This window comes from Telmatherina bonti (genome assembly GCF_933228915.1).
Source record: "Telmatherina bonti genome assembly, chromosome: 16".
Lineage (NCBI taxonomy): Eukaryota > Metazoa > Chordata > Actinopteri > Atheriniformes > Telmatherinidae > Telmatherina > Telmatherina bonti.
This window is the reverse complement of record NC_136614.1, coordinates 14,851,441-14,870,808: the sequence shown is the minus strand read 5'-3', so window position 1 is coordinate 14,870,808 and position 19,368 is coordinate 14,851,441. Positions and strand designations below refer to the sequence as shown.

Sequence of the window (19,368 nt, the reverse complement as noted above, 5' to 3'; positions counted from 1 at the left end):
GCAGTTAAATTGTCACTGTACTGTTGAACCTGTTTGAAATGATAATGGAGCCGTGCTGGAGGCGGTGCTGTGGCGCACTCCAGTCAGGCGCCCTGTTGCTTTGGATCAGGGATTAGACTGTTAATGTTTCTGAAGCATGCTTATTGCTGCTGTAGCTCTCGGACTCTCAGGCAAATTAACACCAGGGGAAGTAATGAACAAATATGAGAGAACACCAAGGTTTTCTTTTCAGTAGCCTTTTGACCGGCAGCCTTGTTAACTACTTTCAGATGACATACAGCTGCGTTTTGATGATCACTTAAAGCATCTGAAATACAAAATCAACCCAGCCTCTGTCGTGGCGGTATGAACAACTCTTACCACAATGTGTATTTGTGTTTGAGTATTTATAAACTAGATGTCTGCGTTGGCATGTCTGTGGCTTTCTTGTGAATTAATTTAGCTGTTCTTTGCAAACTGACGTGTGCACTGCAGTTTTATGTTTTATATGTTGCATAGTCTTGGATCATGCTGGTTAATTAGCACCAGGAGGGGGAGGGGTTTGTTGTATTGGAAGCGCATGGGTAATGACCCTGTTGGCATAGTAGCAGCATGCTCAATGGGCCGTGTGTGTGTGTGTGTGTGTGTCTGTCTGTCTGCACAGCCGGTATACACCAGCTAGCCAAATGCCTTGCCTTCAGTGCGACATCTTTTGGCACAAGATTCTGGCAAACGAGCTGGCAAACTCAGCCCTCTACCTGTTTGGTCAGAAAGATATGACTGATATATCTATCTGCCTTTTCTTTCACCTCTACAGGTGCAGAAATAGATGCAATGGAAGATTAAACAGAAAGACTAAATGACTTTCTAAATGACACGTGTTGGATTTTTTTCATTTAATCAAATTATACAATCAAATTTTGTGATTTCATAATAAATATATAATCAAAACTGTAAGATCAGACAACTGGTGTTCCCAAAGCTTAGGAACAGATGTTTGAAGACTTATGGTGTCTCTTTAACATTGCCTGAAGCTGCAATGTAGATGTTCCACCTAATGCCACCCTCTCGTTAATACCCTGGCTTAAGTAAAGGTGAGAAGTTATCATATATAAGTACAACTAAATATTTGTTGGCACTCCACAGAAGTGTTCAGCACCAATATCAGATAGGGTCAAACACCATCCAGCGACTCCTTCTCTACCTGCCTGTCCTCCACACATATGAGGATTTTTCCACTGGAGGTCATTGATCCTTGCCCCTGAACAGATTGAGAGGTTAGACAAGGAGAGATTTGCATTTCTGTCCACCCTCCTAGCAGAAGTGATGGGAAACAGGTTGAGCCATTTTTTTTTTTTTTTTAAACTTTTCTACACATAACTTTCCAATAGCAGCTTCCTGAAACCTGCAGACTTAAACATGTTCCACTGGCTTTGGAAATATCATGAGGTGTTTCCTCCCGGAACCTTTATGGACTTTGGTGTTCATCGCTTTGGTTGTATTATGCATCTGTGAGCCTCAGAACCATCTCGGGCAAATGTGAAATTGGTTGTTAATGGGATTTGGTAGCAAAAGCCTTTTAGGCCAATGCAGCACTACTGATTTGAATCCAATTTTTTTTTTTTGTGCTGTACTAAAGGTTAATGTTCGCAAAGTACCAGAGGCATCGCATGGCGTATATTTTTCTGTCTTGCCTTTTACCGTCCATTGTAGCTCGATGTCCTTTCTGGCATGGCGTAAACTCAGCCATAGTAAAACCAAAAGCTGGGATTGGCATCACAGATTAATGAAGATTACATGCAGCGATTACTGGCCACGGGATGAATTGTGTTGACCCCATGTCCCATCAGAAGGCAATAAATCAGGGAATGTCAGTGGAACTTTCTATGGAGGAGCTGGGAACATGGAGGTGGGCATTTAGGTCACCTCTCAGTGACATGGGAAACCGAAATAGCCCAAGGTCACAGAATGTGTTTTTGGAAGGAGTACCACTCAGTGAATTACATATATAAAAGGCTTTAAAAAACAACTCTTACGGATGGCCCTCAAAGTTCAGTGTTTGAAATCTCATCCTTCCAAAAGAGACTGATGCAAGTCAATCAGAGCTTGAATCTGCAACATAGATGTGTTCCTCTACTGGTGCTGAATTGTTGGCAGACTGAGATCAAGCATGGGATTACACACCAGGCCTGGATCTCACATTCTTAGTATTCTTTGAATGCAAAAACACACATCACCCCACATCCAGAGGGCTGACCCCTCTTTTCATAAAGAAGCGTGCAGATCACATGCTTAGTGACCCCAACCTGCCCCGGCTTCCACTTCCCACTGCCACCTCTCTCTGTTCCCCATCCCTTTTTATATTTCAATGACTACCTTCCACTCATCCATCCACCCCTTCATCTGGCGTGGGAACCTTCACCTGTGGCTCTCCCCAGACACAACCACCACGTCTGTTGTCTTTGCAGCTGTAGCTTAGTATTATGAGTTTAAATGAATACCCGAATTCAGAAGAAATAGTTTTGATGCTGTGTGACACAAAGATATGTGTTTGTATTGTCACACAATGCGGGCGACACATAAACATCCTTTTCACCATGCCCCCCTTCTTGACTTGAAAATTAGGATTCCTCTCAGTAAATCCTCTAATCCATTAGGGGAACGGTTGGTAAGGGTTTTGGAGATTTGAACTGAAGTGGATTCTTCATGTCCTGGATGAAAGGTATTGCACACGGTCAAATGCACCTGCAGTGTGTGTTGAATTGAGATAAAAGGCATGTTAATGAGAATAGAGTTTGAGCACAGTTGGATATAAGATGAGAACTTGTGCAAGAACCACTGGCAGCCTGTTTTTACTTCACCGATGGAACTGTCCTGCTCAGGCTCTGGAGCACACATGCTGACACTAATTGTCCTCGTGCTGACTGTGTCTCTTCAGGGACAATGGTTTTGATTGGAATGGGGGTGAGTTACGGTGTTGGGACAAGGGTCTTTGTTCAGTAGCCTTTCCCCGTTCCCTCCCCCACTCCTCCCCTTTATCCCCCTGCCCATCCATCTATCTTGTTCCAACCATTTGGGCAGCTGTCACTTAATCCAGCTAATCACAGACTGGGATGGTCTGTGGGAAACCAGACTAGTCCATGGCTTTGCTCATCCTTAACTGACTCAGGGGACTATTTACCCAACCGTTTACAACATGTAGGCATGCAAGCAAACCTCAATTTTAAGTAAACCTGAGAGGGCAAAGGTCACAGTATAGCCACCAGTTTTTTCTTTGATCTTTATGGATCCTGACAATCCATAACCCAGTGCAATGTGAGTTCTTCATAGGAGGATTGCCAGTCACTAATTCATGCATTGCCACTCGTGGTTCCTCTTGTATGCATCTGTATATGTACCCACCCATATCCTCAGACTGGGCCAGCCAGCCCTCCCTTTTATGATAGGGGGGATGGGTGGAAAGGTCAGAAGCCGAGCTACATGTCGTGGGATGATGCACGTTCATGTCACATAATCCATCTTTGAGGCTGCATCTGTTGCACGTCTGCGGTTGGATGGTTGGCAGAGCTTTCTGCAACAGCAGCATGAGCATCGTCCATACATGACTGAACCTCCAGGACTCGTCTGGGCTTACTTTCCATCCCAGACCTGTCTTGAGTTTCAGCCACAAGTTGACGCCTTACCTGTCGATTAGTCTCTTACGCCTGTGCTGCTGGTGTCTAAAATCTGATTTGAGCTCTTCAGTTTACCCTTGTTCTATCATTCTCCCTCCTTTTTTTTTCTCTTCTCATGTCACCCATGGTCTTCCACAATAACACTCCCCTCCCCTTCCTCCCGCCACCACCCACAGCCAGACAAGCCTGCTTAATCCCACAGCCCAGCAGCAACCAGCCTACCAGCTTGCCGTTCCCCCAGATCAACAAAAGACACAAACATCTACATTTTGCTGTCCTCTTCCATCAGACTTCTGTTCCACATTTTGTTCACATGACCACAAATATTTCTTTTTTCTAAAATTTTTTTTTTTTTTTATTTAGTCAATCGTTTCTTTGTATTCAACATCCTATTGATGACATTACACCAGAGGTCAGAGCAGGCACACCGTGGCCACTACAACTGTCACTGGTAGTGATGTAATGAGTGTTATTTAGGTCAGCTGGTTGCCTAGCAGTGTGCCCTGCAGCACACCAGCTAGATTACTCCTGTGATGCTGGTTTGTTTGTGTGTTCATATTTACTGAGAACAGTGTCAGCTGTGACTGTGCAGAATGCTCATCATTTTTAATGTTTTAAGAATTCCCTGTTATCTATAAACTCCAAGTTGCCTTTCAAAACTGTCAAATTAGTCGCTCAGCTTATGTATTACTTTGTGTCTTTTGATTCCTGCCTTCATAATGTGACAGTTTTAATGATTTTCTTACATCATACATAACGGTATTCATTATGAGGCTCATAAGGTGAAGACTAAAACATCCCATCTTACCAGAAACCAGGATGAGGGAAGTGGTAAAACCACTGTTCAGCTGAGTGTTGCATCAGAGAGAAAGCAGTGAAGCTCACTTGGCAAGAAATAAATTGTTTAAAAATGCCTCTAGTTTATTAAATGTTAAATTCTTCAATTAATTGATAATGTAGTATAGACAAAACAACACACTCCTCCTCTCCTACCCGTCAAGTGTGAAGCATAACTTGGTGTGAAACTAGATAATCCCCTTAGCTGCTGATTGACCCCACTGGCTGACAACCAAGGACAAAGCTAGTTCATCTCATACAGCTAATATCTGCAAAGTGACCTCCTTAATGGCTGTCATACCTGCAGGTGCAAATTACTTTCTGCAAAGTTGGGGCAAAACGTTTTTTTTTTTTTTGTTTTTTGGTTTAAATCAGACAAACTCAAATTAACTTCCACCAGAAATGACAAAGTAAGAAATGGCTAGCATGGGATTTTAGTAGTTTTAACTTGTTGGTGATTTGAATTTAAATCCAGCTGATCCCATTGGACTCTTGCACTTCATATTAACCAGCAGCTACAACTCATTTGCTTTTTTGCTTGTTCTGGTATAAATAAGCCAAGCGCATGTCATATCTGGAGAAATATCTGCTTTGTTTTCAAAAATTACGCACGAGGCTAAGCTTACTGGAGAACAGTTATCAGTCTGTTGGGTGGCATTTCACCATGAAGCTAAATTAGCTCCATAAATGTATAAGCAAAAAGGCAAATTTGTAGATGTTTGTCAATCTGCCCTGAAGTTCCATGAGAATGGCTCAATTTCCTGCAAATTCAACTTTATGTCAAGATATTTCAACCATCTGGTTCTCAATTCTTGCATTGATATCAGAAATGCTAAGGAAAGGTGATATTGCTTATAATCAACTTAGATTCCATGCATGGTTTCAATGTGAGCGGTAATGTTTCGGTGGTCATTTTATTTTAGCAGTGCTTGGAAGTCAGAGCTTCTAGCTGCTTACAAAGCAGCTGCAGGGCTTCGTTCTGAAGGTACATGTAGTATCATACTGGTGCTTGGCATACTGAATCATTTGAAAGTTATGCTGAGCAATCTGATGCACTACTACTTGCATCTCCAGCTGCTTCTTGGCTTCTCACACTTGTACTCACTGTAGCTTGCTCTCTTATTTCTGATTCGTTGGGTCTCATTGGTGGTGTAATTCAAGTATGCCTCCTGGTGAAGCGACCAAGTTGCAGACGAGACTCTGTAGTTGCAGTGAAATTGATTTTTAGCTTCATTCGTCTGTGTTCCTGTTGATGTTTGTGAAAAGAATGGCATGACTACGGCTGAAATGATCCCCCTCCATTGTTCTCTCCACATTAGGAACACACTGTGATTACTGGTGATGTTTACTTCCCAGTTAATCTGGGAACAAAATAACAAAAGCCCTCTGTGAATGTATTCCTTTCTGTTGCTGAGCAGAGACGGACGGTAATGCTGATTAATTCTGATTTGAAATGGAGCAAAACCCACTTTGCATCGAGATATAACATTGTTGACTCTATAAAGCTCATTCTTGTACTTAAAATGAAGCCATAAATTTCCAGCTCATTAATTACCACAGCTATGCTGCAAATAAAGTGAGTCATGATTTACTGTAGTAGCATCGATTCTTTTCATCCTGTTTTTTAAAGGGTGATTATGTTACCTTGTGTCGTTGACTTGCCTGCCACTGCAGTCGATGCAATCTGCTATCATCCAGTGGAAAACAGCGTTAAGGCTGTTAGGTTCAGCTCTGCAGAGATGTTGGGATAGAGAATACATTTTGTTGCAAATTTAATCTGACTTGCTTCTTTTTCTTTCTCTCTCTTTCTGTCTTGGTCTACCAGCGGACGTACACCTTGATTGTAGAGGCCTGGGACTGGGACAACACCACACGTGATGGTAAGTTTAAACTTAACATACATCTCTGTTCTATAACATTTACAAAGTTCTAACATGTTTTACTTGAAGTGGGTGATTTTGGAACGTTCCTTCTAGCGTTCACTCAATATAGCCATGAGGGATGTACCCTAATCAGTACATCCCTGAATAGGGCTGGGCGATATGACCAAAATCTCATATCCCGATGTAGCTCATTTTATTTGCCCATAACGAGACGAATAACAAGATAAAATTGTCTGTGTAAAGTTGTGTCAGTCATCAGTTATTTGTGAGATGTGCTTGGCAACAGCAGCAGTGATTTCCTTCCATCTGGGGGAACTATGGCTGTATGACGTTTCATGGGCCATAGTTCCCATGGCCCATGACCTGGTGCAGCGTTTGTGTTGGGAGTTTATTACGAGCACTTTTGCCTCCGCTTGATGCTGCTTTTGGGGCTTTTTGCTCATTGACTCTATTCTTTATTCTGTATTGTTTACCGTGATTCTTGTGCAGGTACTAAAATCAGTTACCAGTAGTTGTGTCAGAGTCTGTTGTTGGGATTGTGAGCTTGTCTTTTGTCGGTTCCACGTCGGTCTTTTGATATCCAAACCACATCCATGCGACAGAAATTTGACCTCTTTTATGGACAAGCTCACTCAGTTTTGGTTAGCTGGTCATCTTTCAGTGAATTATTCTGCTCTGAAGCGCGTCTGCCTCAGTCTTTCTCAGTGTTTGTTTTTATATTGCAGCGTGCATGCCGTAAAGCACACCTTAACGTAAAATACTGCAATAAACCACCTTGTCGTGGCATAAACGACAGAGCCTCAAATGAAACAATAGACATTTTCATGTATATCGTCATATCGCCCAGCCCTATCCCTTTGTGATCAGGGTACATCAGCACTTGATGTAACTAATCACTCGACTAAGTTTAGTTGGGGGCGGCAGCGGAGTTATGTTTCACAAAACGGATATTTGGAACTATACTCTTACAAGGAAGGTGTTGCCCCTTCAAGAGGGATCCAGCACTGTTGGTGTATGTAGATTTCAAAGAGCAAAGTGTGGATCAGAGCAGAAAGTTAGCTTTGAGAAACTTCCTGATGTAGCAGCAAATGTTACAGCTTTCCTGGTTGCAAGCTATATGAAATGAAGACGAACCTCTGAGCTAGCTGCAGTTTTTGCCCAGGAGGAATCCTCTTTCCAGTGTCCAAGAGATGGCAAAAAAAATGCCTTTGTTGAACTTAAATGATTGCGTAGGGATGGTGCCCAGCTCACATAGTAAAAGCTTCAGCTTTTTGAAACGCCAAGCCCAGATTTGAATCCCAGTCTGTCGTCCTTTGCTGCATGGCAGCCCCTCTCTTTCTCTGACCCCCTTGCATGTTAACCTTCTGCACAATAAAGACAACAATGGCCCTTAGAACTGGGGGAGGAGTTAAAACATTTGATCAGTACATCTTCTTGGGATAAAGTATTTTTCATATAATTAACATCATAATGATGTCATAACTGATCAATAAACTGATTTTAATTGCCCTGGCTAATTGACTTCAAAAACCACTTAAAATGTCCATCCTTAGTATCCATCGGTTGCATAAAAAATGTTAAAGCCGCTAGCAGCATCCATTGGGTCTCAGCCTCATGCCGAACCCTCCACCCAAACTTTTTACAAAGCATCGTGATGTGTTTGAAGTCAATGGTATAAATCCCATGCCATTGATTTAATCTGATGTCTGGAGGGATAATGGTGTGAAGATGCAATACCACTTATGGCCACAAGGTGTTGAGCGTCTGGTTTTAACAGAAACCGATGTAGGCCTGTAATGAAATACAATTGGTCTTATGAGAAACCATTTCTTCTCTAGGTGGCCCTGCGATGTACTGGTGACCTGTCCAGGGTGTACTGTGTACTGCCTCTCACCCAGTGATTGCTGGAATAGGCTCCAGCTTCCCACAACCCTGAATTGGACTCAGTGGTAAAGAAAATGGATGGATTGAAATAATTTCATTGTTAGATACATTTTAGACCTCCTAATTAGACAAAGGCTCCTCGAAGGATGCCATCTGGCAAGTTCGTTTCTCTGTCTCAACACACTTGAGGGAAATAAGTGGATTCTTTTTAAGAAGTTGACAATAAGTTGTTGGATCCATTTGTTTTGATTCAGGTGTGCTGGAGCAGGGAAACCTGCAGGAAAGTAGTGTTTGGGGGCCAGATTTTAACAACCCTGCTTTAGGGTGAAAGTGACTGTGTCCAGGCAGATTTTGGCACACAGCACAATTAGTCTAGTTTGTGGTTTCTTGTAAGTTTGTAAAAAGCAAAAACGCTGCTTGAATTTCATAAGACCAGCCTTTGCTTTATTTTAAAATTACTTGCTACTGATGAACTCTGGCCTTTTACACATTTCACCCATCTGAGTGAGCTTAGAACAGTCTTGGAGCTTTTTGTAACTTCTTTGTCCTTGTTTTACAGAAGTTAAACCTAGACTTCATTGTTCTGAGCTGAGAGAACAACCAGTTAACAAGTGTATGCTACAGCCTTGTAGAGGCTTGGATGGAAGTTCCTGTGCTGTTATGTGCCATCGCAGGGAAACACTAGTTTTCTGGGAAAAGCTGCTGCTGTTAAGCAGCACGGTGCCCCTCTGAATAACATGGACATAAATGGCAGGAACCAAATTTTCTCTGCAAGACGCTGCACTGTGACAAACTTCCTCTTCAGTTTTGTTGTGCTTATTAAGATTTGTTGTGCAAAGATTCCAAAATGTTTTATGTTGTAGATTAGATGCAGATTGAAACCCTTGGTTCTTCTCTCCTATGTTGGCTCTGGCAGCTATTTCTGACCAGCTGTATCCTGTTTTCCTTTAGTTGCGTCCGCTGTGTCGACTCCTGTACAACCCCTCTTTCCCGTCGGAGCAGTAGCTCTGTCTGGGATGGACTCATTGAGGATTATAATATCTGTATGTATCTTTGATCTGTGGAGATGGTGGTATTTTTTTAATTTTTTCCTCAATGACTAGCTACTTTTCTGTATGTGCAAGCAGGTGGATTATTTTACCTTTTAAAGAGTATTTATACACTAATCATGTCTGCTGCTGCCCAGTCGTTCTCCTTGTTTACATGAGGTCATTGCATCCTGTTTTGTCCATGACATCAGACTTCCACCCACAAATGCAGACAATAGAGAAGAAATAGATTTTGACATCTTCGCTCTTTGATTAGCCCCGTGCCGTCTCCTGTTGCGCCATTAATTGTATACATTTAGTAATTAGTTCTGGTGTATCTAAGGTCTACATGCTGCTGGAAACACTGGAGCTTATTTCCTTCCAATTACTCGCGCTCCGCTTTCAGCAAAGTTGCTGTAAAGAATGAAAATGGATGTTTCTAATACAAGAATACAGAAACGATTTCTAACTTGTCACACAAGAAAACTGCACTTTTTATGACTTCCTTCTAAAGTTTGGGCAAGCTTCATTAAATTTAGTGTTGCATATTGTTAAAGGCTGAACTAAGTAAGGCTTATATGTTTGGCTACGGACATCAGCTGACTTCAGCCTTCATGTCATGGGTTCAATGAAGACGAATGTCCAAGAACAAATGCTGCTTTCAGTGTCTTGTAAAGATCTTTAATGGGAGGCTAGTTGTGAGGGGAAGACTACTGGTCATAGTGAGCTGCAGCTACTGGCAGCTCTTTCAGATAAATTTTAGGCAAAGCGATGCAGTTATGAAGATGTCTTGATAAAGGGCTTCTCTCTCTCTTTAGATTTATTTGCAATGACAACAACTGATATACAACAAAGAAACAAGCAGCAAACTGATGACTACGAAGTGATGATGAAAACATGATGTTACAAGGCTGTGAGACACTAAGGTGAACATGTCTGCTCCAACTCGGCACCAGGCCCAGTCTGGTTCTATGCAAGAGTCGACCGGACTGTCAGTCTGTCAGTGAGATTCCTGTCCTCCAGCGTCATGTCCTCCTCTGTGCCTCTGTCCCTTTCCCCCTTGTGTCCTCAGGAAAGGCAGCCGGCTGTTTTCCTTGTTTATCAAGCAGGAAGTGGAGCGGACTGGTTGACCGGGCTCAGTGTTTAGACACTTGGTAGCAGAGACCGGCTTGGGCCCAGAGCCCATTGTTCTCTATCTGGCAACTGCTGAGGGTTATTTCTGTTGTTGTTGCTTAATTCTGTCTGACATTGTGTCAGTCCCCAGCAGAGGAAGGAGCTTGTATGTGTCTGTTCCTGCTTCAAAATATCTTTGGTGCATTAAGACCAAAACCATGATGGAAAAGATCACAGGCCGCCACTGCAGAGGTTGTGTGCTGGCTTTGAACCCACTTGAACCAGTTTTTTTTTTCTCAGACTGGCACTACCTTTTTCAGAAAATGTGTTTACAAGTTGAATGGTAGCGACCACCCTCCATACCTCATGACATTGCACTTTTAATCCCACTTTACTGTTCTGTCACTAGAAAATGGATCAATCTGGAGGTGTAGAATTCCAACTGCATACTTGACATTAGGTGGGGACTTCAATGCATCGCATGTTTTCATAAGAATGACGACACCAGGTTGAAGCAGATTCCATGCTGATTTCTGATGCCGTCTGTCAAAAGGATTCATTTTTGCTGCCTTCCTAAATGCTTTCTTGGGACTTCCTGGGTTTTGTTTGTGTTCAGTCTTTGGGGAAAATTGACAAAACTAGAGTTTCCTTTAGAGCTGGGCTGTGGCAACCTTTAAGTTAATTCTGTTAGCTCTGTTTTCAGTCGCTACCAGCTTCTGGCTTTGTTTCTTTCTGTGTTTCATTCAGTCTGTTTACTGTTTGTCTGCAGCTTTAGTTCTGCGGGTTAGCAGAGCTTTTGGTGATGCAGATGGAAAATTTGCTTCATATAATTTTGATTGCATGCAAACCTCTTGCAAAAGAATGACAGAAAATAATGGTTTTATTTAAAAGGGCAAGAACTTAAGATAAACTTTACAGCCTCCAAAAATGAGATTATTTCCTGAGATTACATTTTTGTCTGGCTACTTGTGTAAATCACATTAAGAGAGCTAGAAATTTTCACATAGAAATAACTGTAAAACAGCTGGAATTGACAGAAATATGATTTCCTTTTAAGCTCTGTTTTGATGCTTCATTCTTGAGCAGAGAATCAGCATCATCAGTGTTACCATCTGTCTCCTGTGTCCAGCATCTGCGTGAGCAGATTTTCATTGCCTTCTGTTAAGCTTTCCCTTGTAGCTTAAAGCTTATTTCGTACTCTGTGAGAAGCCAGAACTTTTTCCTTTTCTCAGAGCCAAAAGAGTAAAATGTTATTTCGGTCTTACCAAAGTGACCGGGGACAACTTGCAACTTGTTCTCGATGCATTAGCCAAGCAGAACTTTGTTCTCGTGGAGCTCCTAGATGTGTTGTGTGATTGGAAAGTTGCAGCCTCTGCATTTTTGTCGATGCCTGGATCGTTTTAACAGCTGATTTGAGGTGGTGAGAAGATATGATGATGTGTACAACATGTGGCATTTAAAGGCGCGGATCCCGTTGTGCGCACAACCCCACCATGCTGCAGGCAACGTTTGTTCATTGCTCATAAAAACATAAAAATTCCCGCCCTGTCACTGATGAAAACGCTTGTGGAAAATAAATTGACAAGACCAAAATAAATAAACTTTTTTTTTTTTCATGTTCTTGGAGCTTTGAGAACAGGAATAAAGTTCTTGTTTCTCGTGAAGAATGTAACAAGTTTTCGTTGCAAAGCAAAATATCACAACATATTGTAGTTTTTGATGAAAATGAACTGTTGGTGCAAAAACACAAACTGTTGACAGATGTTTATGTAATAATCCATACACTAAAATGCGACTAACAGGGTTGAATTAGGAAAATGGTCTGCTAGTAGTGCATGGGGGAACAACAAAGCAGAAAGCTGAATGAGTTTGGATCATTTGGAAGGGAATTCAGCTGCTCTAGCTGTTTACAAATGTTGACCAGGTTGTGTGTTTACAGTTTTTCTGAATACTTTGTCAGTAATGAGAAACCTTTATGTCATGAACCAAGTCGCATATGATTTTACATTCAGATTGAAAGGATGGCTGCTTCCAAGAACATTGAGGGACACCATCACAACACTCATCTTTCCTACCAACAGCCTGGACGGATGGACGGATGGATGGATGGACGGATGGATGGATGGATGGTTGAACGGATGAAAAGTTGGATGGATGGTTGGATGTATGGATGGTTGGACGGATGGATGGATGGATGGATGGATGGCACTTTCCTGCTTGTTACTGTGAAACTCGAAGGCAAATGAGCCTGACCTTCTGATTGAGTCAGTGAACTGTTCACGGCCTGGCATGACCTTCTGTCCTTGGTTGGTTTCAGATGAGGAGGAGCAGCTGATCGAACGCGGCTTTCACACTGGTATGATCAACCCTGGGGACCACTGGCAGACCATCCTGCTCGACGGGCCGGTGGCTCGTCTGGTTTACAGTATCCGGGTACGGTGTGACGAGAACTACTATGGCAACAAGTGCAATAAGCTGTGTGTTCCTCGGGACGACTACTTTGGCCATTACCGCTGTGAGCCTTCGGGGGCTCAGGTGTGTCTGGATGGCTGGATGGGTGCAGACTGCAAGACAGGTGAGTCGTTGACAAACTCCTGTGGGATGAGCCGTGCATGAAACTTGTGGATGTTGATTCATTCTGAGTCTGTTTTATATATACTTAACATCACATTCTGTTAGATAAGAGAATATCATTGTTTAATTAGATCTTCTTTTTTTTTTTTGGTTTTTTTTTTTCCTCATGCTAGCATTTTTAAAATGGACTTAATACTTTTTTTTGGTTTTTTATTCAGATTTGTTGCTTTGAGGTTCTGGCACTTTTGCTGTGTTTGGAAAAAGCTCTTAATTAGGCAAGTAATTGGAAGAATATTGAACTTATCAATTTTCCAAAGCAGTTTGTAGAATATTTGTTGAAAATGTAGAGCTGTGCTAAAGTGTTGAGCCATCCTCTTCTTTCCATCATATCTATCAGACTTTATTCAGATTTTTTTAAGATGTTTTGAGCAATCCTTCTCCAGCATTTCTTAAAATAAAAAAGAGCTTCTGTGATACATGCTGATGATGTAAATCATATGGTCCTACCGATGCTTGGATTACATCAGATACATGCCCGCTGTCAAGACCTGAATTGGTAACATGAATTTGGTGGAACTTTTTTTTTTTCTTTTTCTAAATTTTCTGATATCTGGCTCAGTTTGTTTTTTATTCCTTCATGTTAGATGCCTGATGTTGTAACTTCTTCGAAAAAAAAAACAAAAAAAACGCACAATACGGTGCACAGCTGTGGTTCAGAGGCAAACACCCACCCCTTTTCTGCATTTTTATCACACTGTCAATATCCCTTGAGCTCTAATGAAGGGGGAATGAACACAGAAAATGCAGCTTGACATTCAGAGAGATGAGCGCTTCACCTAAACATGCAAATTGTTAGGCACACCAGTGTGACAGACAGAGAAACAAAAGACCTATTAGGCTAATTTTTGGTTGTATATATGACCTAAAGGTTGCACTCTTGAGTCCTGATCCTGTATAAAAAAAAAAAAATAAATAAAAAAAAAAAGCCAAACTCAAAGGACAAACTCGGGGAAAATCCTTTTAATATTCGCCATCTGTCACAAAAACACATAATTTGCTCCTATTTCTTTAAATATGCCATTGGATAAAATCCCAAAGGTAAGTTTGCCAAACATTCGTGCATGAGTGAAGTTTGACAAACACAAAATTGTATATTTGTACAAACTTGGAGATTGCTAAAGAAATATTTGCTGAAAACTTGTCATATCTAGACAAAACTAGATGAGAAGGACCTTAAACGTGACCTGAAAGATGCAAACGGACCTTTAGTTTATCTCTCTACTCCTCAATGAAGCCTCATCAGGATTTAAAAACTCGCTGTTAAGATGCCAACGGCATAAACACTGCTCTTAAGATGCATCTTAAGAGTGATGACTCCTCCCTGGAGCCTGAGATTGCTGAAGCAGCAGGGGATCATTTTGACAGAGAACATTTAAAAAGAAAAAAAAGATGCTGACTGACTTTTTATTCCCCTAAAGTAGAGATTTAAAAAAAAAATCCTTAAAGGTGGAGTATGTAAGATTTTCAATATTTTCTAAATAAATTAACTAATAAAATAACTACAATCATAATTAGTTTTTTGAACATGTAGGTTCCAGTCTGTCCATATTTGATGCGTTGTTAAATTACAAGTTTAATTAATGACAAATGACAAAAAGCACTTCTTTTTTACTGGTAGGCAAACATTTTAGAAGAGTCTTTGTCAATAATTAAACTTGTAATTTAATAACACATCAAATATGGACAGATTGGGACCTAATTATGATTGTAGTTATCTTTTTTTAGTTAATTTATTTTGAAAATATTGAAAATCTTACATACTCCACCTCTAAAGAAGCCTGGAGGACGATTCTTACTATTTGAAGAAATTACTTGAAAACGTGAATAAAGTGGATTATACCAAATATTGTCTCTCAAGCTTGTTAGAATTTTGAGAACTACTTTTTTATCACTCTTATATTTACATTTATGTTTGAGCGTCAAATAAATTTCTGGCCCAATTTCATCTTGACTTTATCAGTAGAAATGAAGGGGGATAAAACATTTTGCACAGTAGCTGTATATGTTTCACTACTTTTAAACAATTATTTCATCATCAAAGAGAACAACTGTACTATGTGAGCGAATGCACTGGAGTGAACGTGGTGTGTGCTGCTTCAAAATGCATCACCCTTGTAGTCGGGTTTGTCTGGAGAAAAAGGCGGGGGGGGGGGGGTAATAAATCATCCAACTGACCTTTTTAGAGGACGAAGGGTGAAAAAAGGAGGGGTAGAATTGTATTTAAGAGGGGGTAGCGATTTACATGCAGGCTATAAAGTTGTCCTTTTCTTGCTCACAGCTCTGTTCAGGGTGCCATGAATTCTTATGTCTCGCTTCACTTGTTAGAAAGATGACGAACCAATTTCCCCTCCTCCTCTCGGTTTGTAGTCTGGTTGACCTCCCCCTCTCCATCTCGCATTTCCCTGACCCTCTTTTGTATATGTAAATATTACCTTTCTAATTTTTTCCTTTTTTTTTTTTCTTTACTCTTTCTTTCTCAGCAATCTGCAAACCAGGCTGCAACCTGTTACATGGCAGCTGCTCTGTCCCAGGCGAATGCAAGTAAGGATTGTGCCCTCATTTAAAAGAACATTTTCTGCTAATTTGTGCATTAAATCAGAGATTTGTTTGTGTTAAGATGTATTTTTTGTAGCAGCTGAAAAGGCAGCAAATGAATTCCCCACAATATGGCTTTTTTGAGCGATATAGATGTGCAAGAGAACAATGGATTTAAGATTCCAAACCGAGGCACCTTCACTTGTCGAAGCTTGTTTTCTGTGTCAGCCATTCCTGCCCTTGTGGGTATCTCCGCCTTGCTTCAGAAGAAAAGGGCATCGGCGCTTTTGCCTTCTTATATTTTTAGCCGCCCAAAATCCTCCTCAGAATACCAAGCATCTCATCGGCTCTCTGCACCTCAGACCAGAGAAAGGGGCTTGGCCGTGTGTGAATTTAACTGCTGCAAACGTGCTGGGAATTGTCAGATCTGCTCCACATCCGCATTGCAGTCCTCCTTGAAGGGCAAGGGCCAGGAGAGGAAATGAATACCCCACTGTGTTATTTACATTTCCCAAAGTGGAAATGACGGTTAAATAAAGTGACGTCGAACGTCCCTGTAGGTCCGTGTTTCCAGGATGCGATGCATCCCGTCGTCATTCGTGGAAACCCCTCTCCCACCTGCCGGATGGAAGACACACTTATCTACCATTATTAGGGGGGAGGAAGGGCTTGGCTGAAAGCCGAGGAATGACCAGTTTTAGGAAACTGCTTCTATTTTTTTTTTTTTTTTGGTCCTCATTCTGGTTTGCAAACCTCAACTTATTGACGTGAAATGTCAACAGGAAAAGTGACACGAATGGAGGAGAAGCAGTAAAGAGCCCTGCAGAGGCATGAATTTGATTCCACAGGGCCCAGAAGGATGGCTTTAAATCATTTTGCCATCACCTTTCATTCTCTATTTCATCATGGTTTTATGGGCTTTGCTGCGTTGGCCACAGGCTTTTGACAAACATGAAAGTTGTTACATGCCTGTTGTTACAACGCTTCATTGAGCCCTTCTGCTAACCCACACCAGGCCTGTTCTGACATATTTAAAAGGCTTGTCCTAGGAACCATTCGGTTATGCGGGGTAACTCATTTTTCACAATATTTTGCAAACTTTAACGTGAGTCAAGGTGTTGGAATCTGCCTCGTAAACCTTACATCTACATTAGTAAGAAGTTGCTGAGCAACCGAATTTGAATATGGACAAATATGAATCCACAGAATGACCTTAAAACTTAAAGCGCTCACCTTGCAGGGATTCTTCTAATGTTATGGCTACCTTCCTGTCAAGCCCTCTAAAGCTAATCATATACAACCGAAGAAGCATGCCAAGTATTCCCCCGATTCCGCTCAGCCTGAGAATGGCAAAGATTTCCATCGGCCTCGTCTCTCAGAGGCAGCGGTGCTGTCTCCAAGAGCCTCAAAATAGCTTGCTGTCTTGTCAGTTGACGAGACAGCTGGCTCTGTCTCGACATTGCAGCCTTGGAATGGCAGCGCACCATCCTGAAGCTGCAGGAGTGTGCACACATGCCCTGTATACACACAGTTGTCTCCAGACACCCACTCTCAGAAGAAGCGTGCCACCATCGTAGCCGCCACTCTCCCTCGCTACCAGACTTCAGCACGAGCACGGGAGCCGCTGGAAGTGTTCGTAACCCCTCCTGCCCTGGAATGTTAGCACCCCCGTCGGATATGTTGGCGCGAAGCCACTGCTGAACTGGTTGCACCAATAAGTCTGGAACCCTTTTCTTGCAGTTTGAAACCTCAAACATGAGACTTTTTTTTTTTCTTTTTTTTTTTTTTTTTTTTTTCTCCTTACAGGTTTTAGTTCTGTTTGTAACAGTTTCTAATTGATTAAGCACTTTTTTTCCAAGCAGGAAGAAAATTGGATGCAAATGATTCATGTTTTCTTGCATAATTTTCAGGTGTAGCTATGGCTGGACGGGTCAGTTCTGTGATGACTGTGAGCTTCATCCTGGCTGTGTCCATGGGACCTGCAACCAGCCCTGGCAATGTGACTGTGAGAAGAACTGGGGTGGCATACTGTGTAATAAAGGTATATTATATTTTTTAAAGTTGGTTTTATTCTTTCTTTTTGTCACCTACCGGGCAAGACACTGATTATCTTTCCTATCTACTTCAGCTACAGTTTCATGTAGATGTTGGGTAATAAATGCGCTCAGCATTCAGACTAGAGCTGCAAAGAAAAAAAAAACAACTTTGAGGTGGACATTTACCACAGTATAAAATGGAAAAATGTTGCATTTTCCACCTAGAGGATTTCTAAAATAAAGGTTTCGAAAAACTGAAATAAGTCTCAGCAACTTGACAGGGTAAATTCATCCTTAGTTTTATAACTGCAGTTACTAATGTGTTTGGCTTTTTATTTTAGCTGTTTTTATTGTATTTCCACAACTAGTTTACTATGCAATTTCCACTGTTTGTACACATGCTTTGTATTTTCCATGTGTAATGTATTTGTGTGTTTTAAAGACTGCAAGTGGAAATTAGTTGGGAAAATATGTTTTATCATGTCCTGTGTGATTAATGCTTCTTTACATGATCCCTGTTCAACAAACTCAATGAACTCAATTCTAACATGCAGTGGATGCTTGTTGGTTGTGTAGATTGACAAAAGCTGCATATATCAGGTATCTGCAGCCTTACTGACGTCAGCCGCTTGTATGTGGACTTCTGTCTGGAAGGCCCAAGTATTGTGAAATTTTCTTTGTCAGCTTTAAGGGTTGTGAATTTAATATGTTGCTGTTGCTGGACTGGCTACTGAGAGTAGATTCTCCACTTTAAAGCCTGTTTAATTTTAATCTGAATCGTATGAATTAAGGTCTCTGCGAATATGAATGAGAAATTACGCTGCAGAGGTTGGTACCAAGATCATATATTATAATATAATAGTTATATCATAGTTATATAGTATATATAGTAATATATTATATATAGCTATATATTATATATATTTATATAGTATACATAGTTATAGTTATATTTCAAAGAAAAATGCAAGTAACTAATGGAGAAACTGCTATTTTTTTCTTTTATATCTCCTGTGTCAGCTTTGTTTATCAATGCGAAGGATTGTGAAGTTGTTTTCTAAGAAACAAGTCGTGTCAGTTTCAGTGAACAGTGATGCACTCAAGCATGTGGAGGGGGGTGGGGGGGGAGAGTATGGAGAGGAGCTGCAGCCAAGCAATGGTGCTAATTTGCATGTTCACAACTCTGCACATATTAAATGAAGTAAAGGTGTAGAGTAGCATGTTTGGAAGCACAAAGGGATTTTTTTTTTTCCTTTGGGGGGATTACTTAAGCAGTGAAATTGCTTGTATGGAAAGTTCAAGCAAAACTTGAACAAAAAACTAACAATGTATGAATTGATGCATTTTGAGTTTTTAAAAAGCCACACATAAGAAAATTTGAAGTCTTCATTTTAGTTGTCTCACTTTTCTTTTATTTTTTTTTAACTACTTTCACGTATTTCAATGATAAGACTATACTGTTTACATAAGGTCTGCATCATCTTTACTACCCATTGTCTTTAACTGGAAACCAGCGGCTGGATAGTTTTACTGCCTCTGCGATCTGAGCGCCAACAGGGACACCCAATCCGCCCACATCCCTTCGTCACAGAGGGCTCTTCAGGGGATGAGAATGGGTCCTGAGATCCCCAGCGGAGACAGATCCCTGCTCATTTATTTACTAGTCTTCAGGGCAGCTGGGCCGTTAGCCTGAGGCTGGTGTGCGACACTCAGTTTGGGTTTGGTTGCGCTTATTTTGTTGATGGCAAGGAAAACACTAAAAGAC

The 19,368-nt window shown here is 41.2% G+C and overlaps 1 protein-coding gene across 2 annotated transcripts in view; it reads left to right on the top strand.

The window, feature by feature from the left end:
- The window catches only part of jag2b (jagged canonical Notch ligand 2b), a 45,894-nt gene that overhangs the window by 9,838 nt on the left and 16,688 nt on the right, over positions 1-19,368 (top strand). For both annotated transcript variants that reach the window (XM_079256023.1, XM_079256022.1), the window contains exons 3-6: positions 6,316-6,370; positions 12,716-12,973; positions 15,513-15,573; positions 17,478-17,608. In XM_079256023.1, the coding sequence (XP_079112149.1) occupies positions 6,316-6,370; positions 12,716-12,973; positions 15,513-15,573; positions 17,478-17,608 (505 nt within the window). The remainder of the gene's footprint in view (positions 1-6,315; positions 6,371-12,715; positions 12,974-15,512; positions 15,574-17,477; positions 17,609-19,368) is intronic.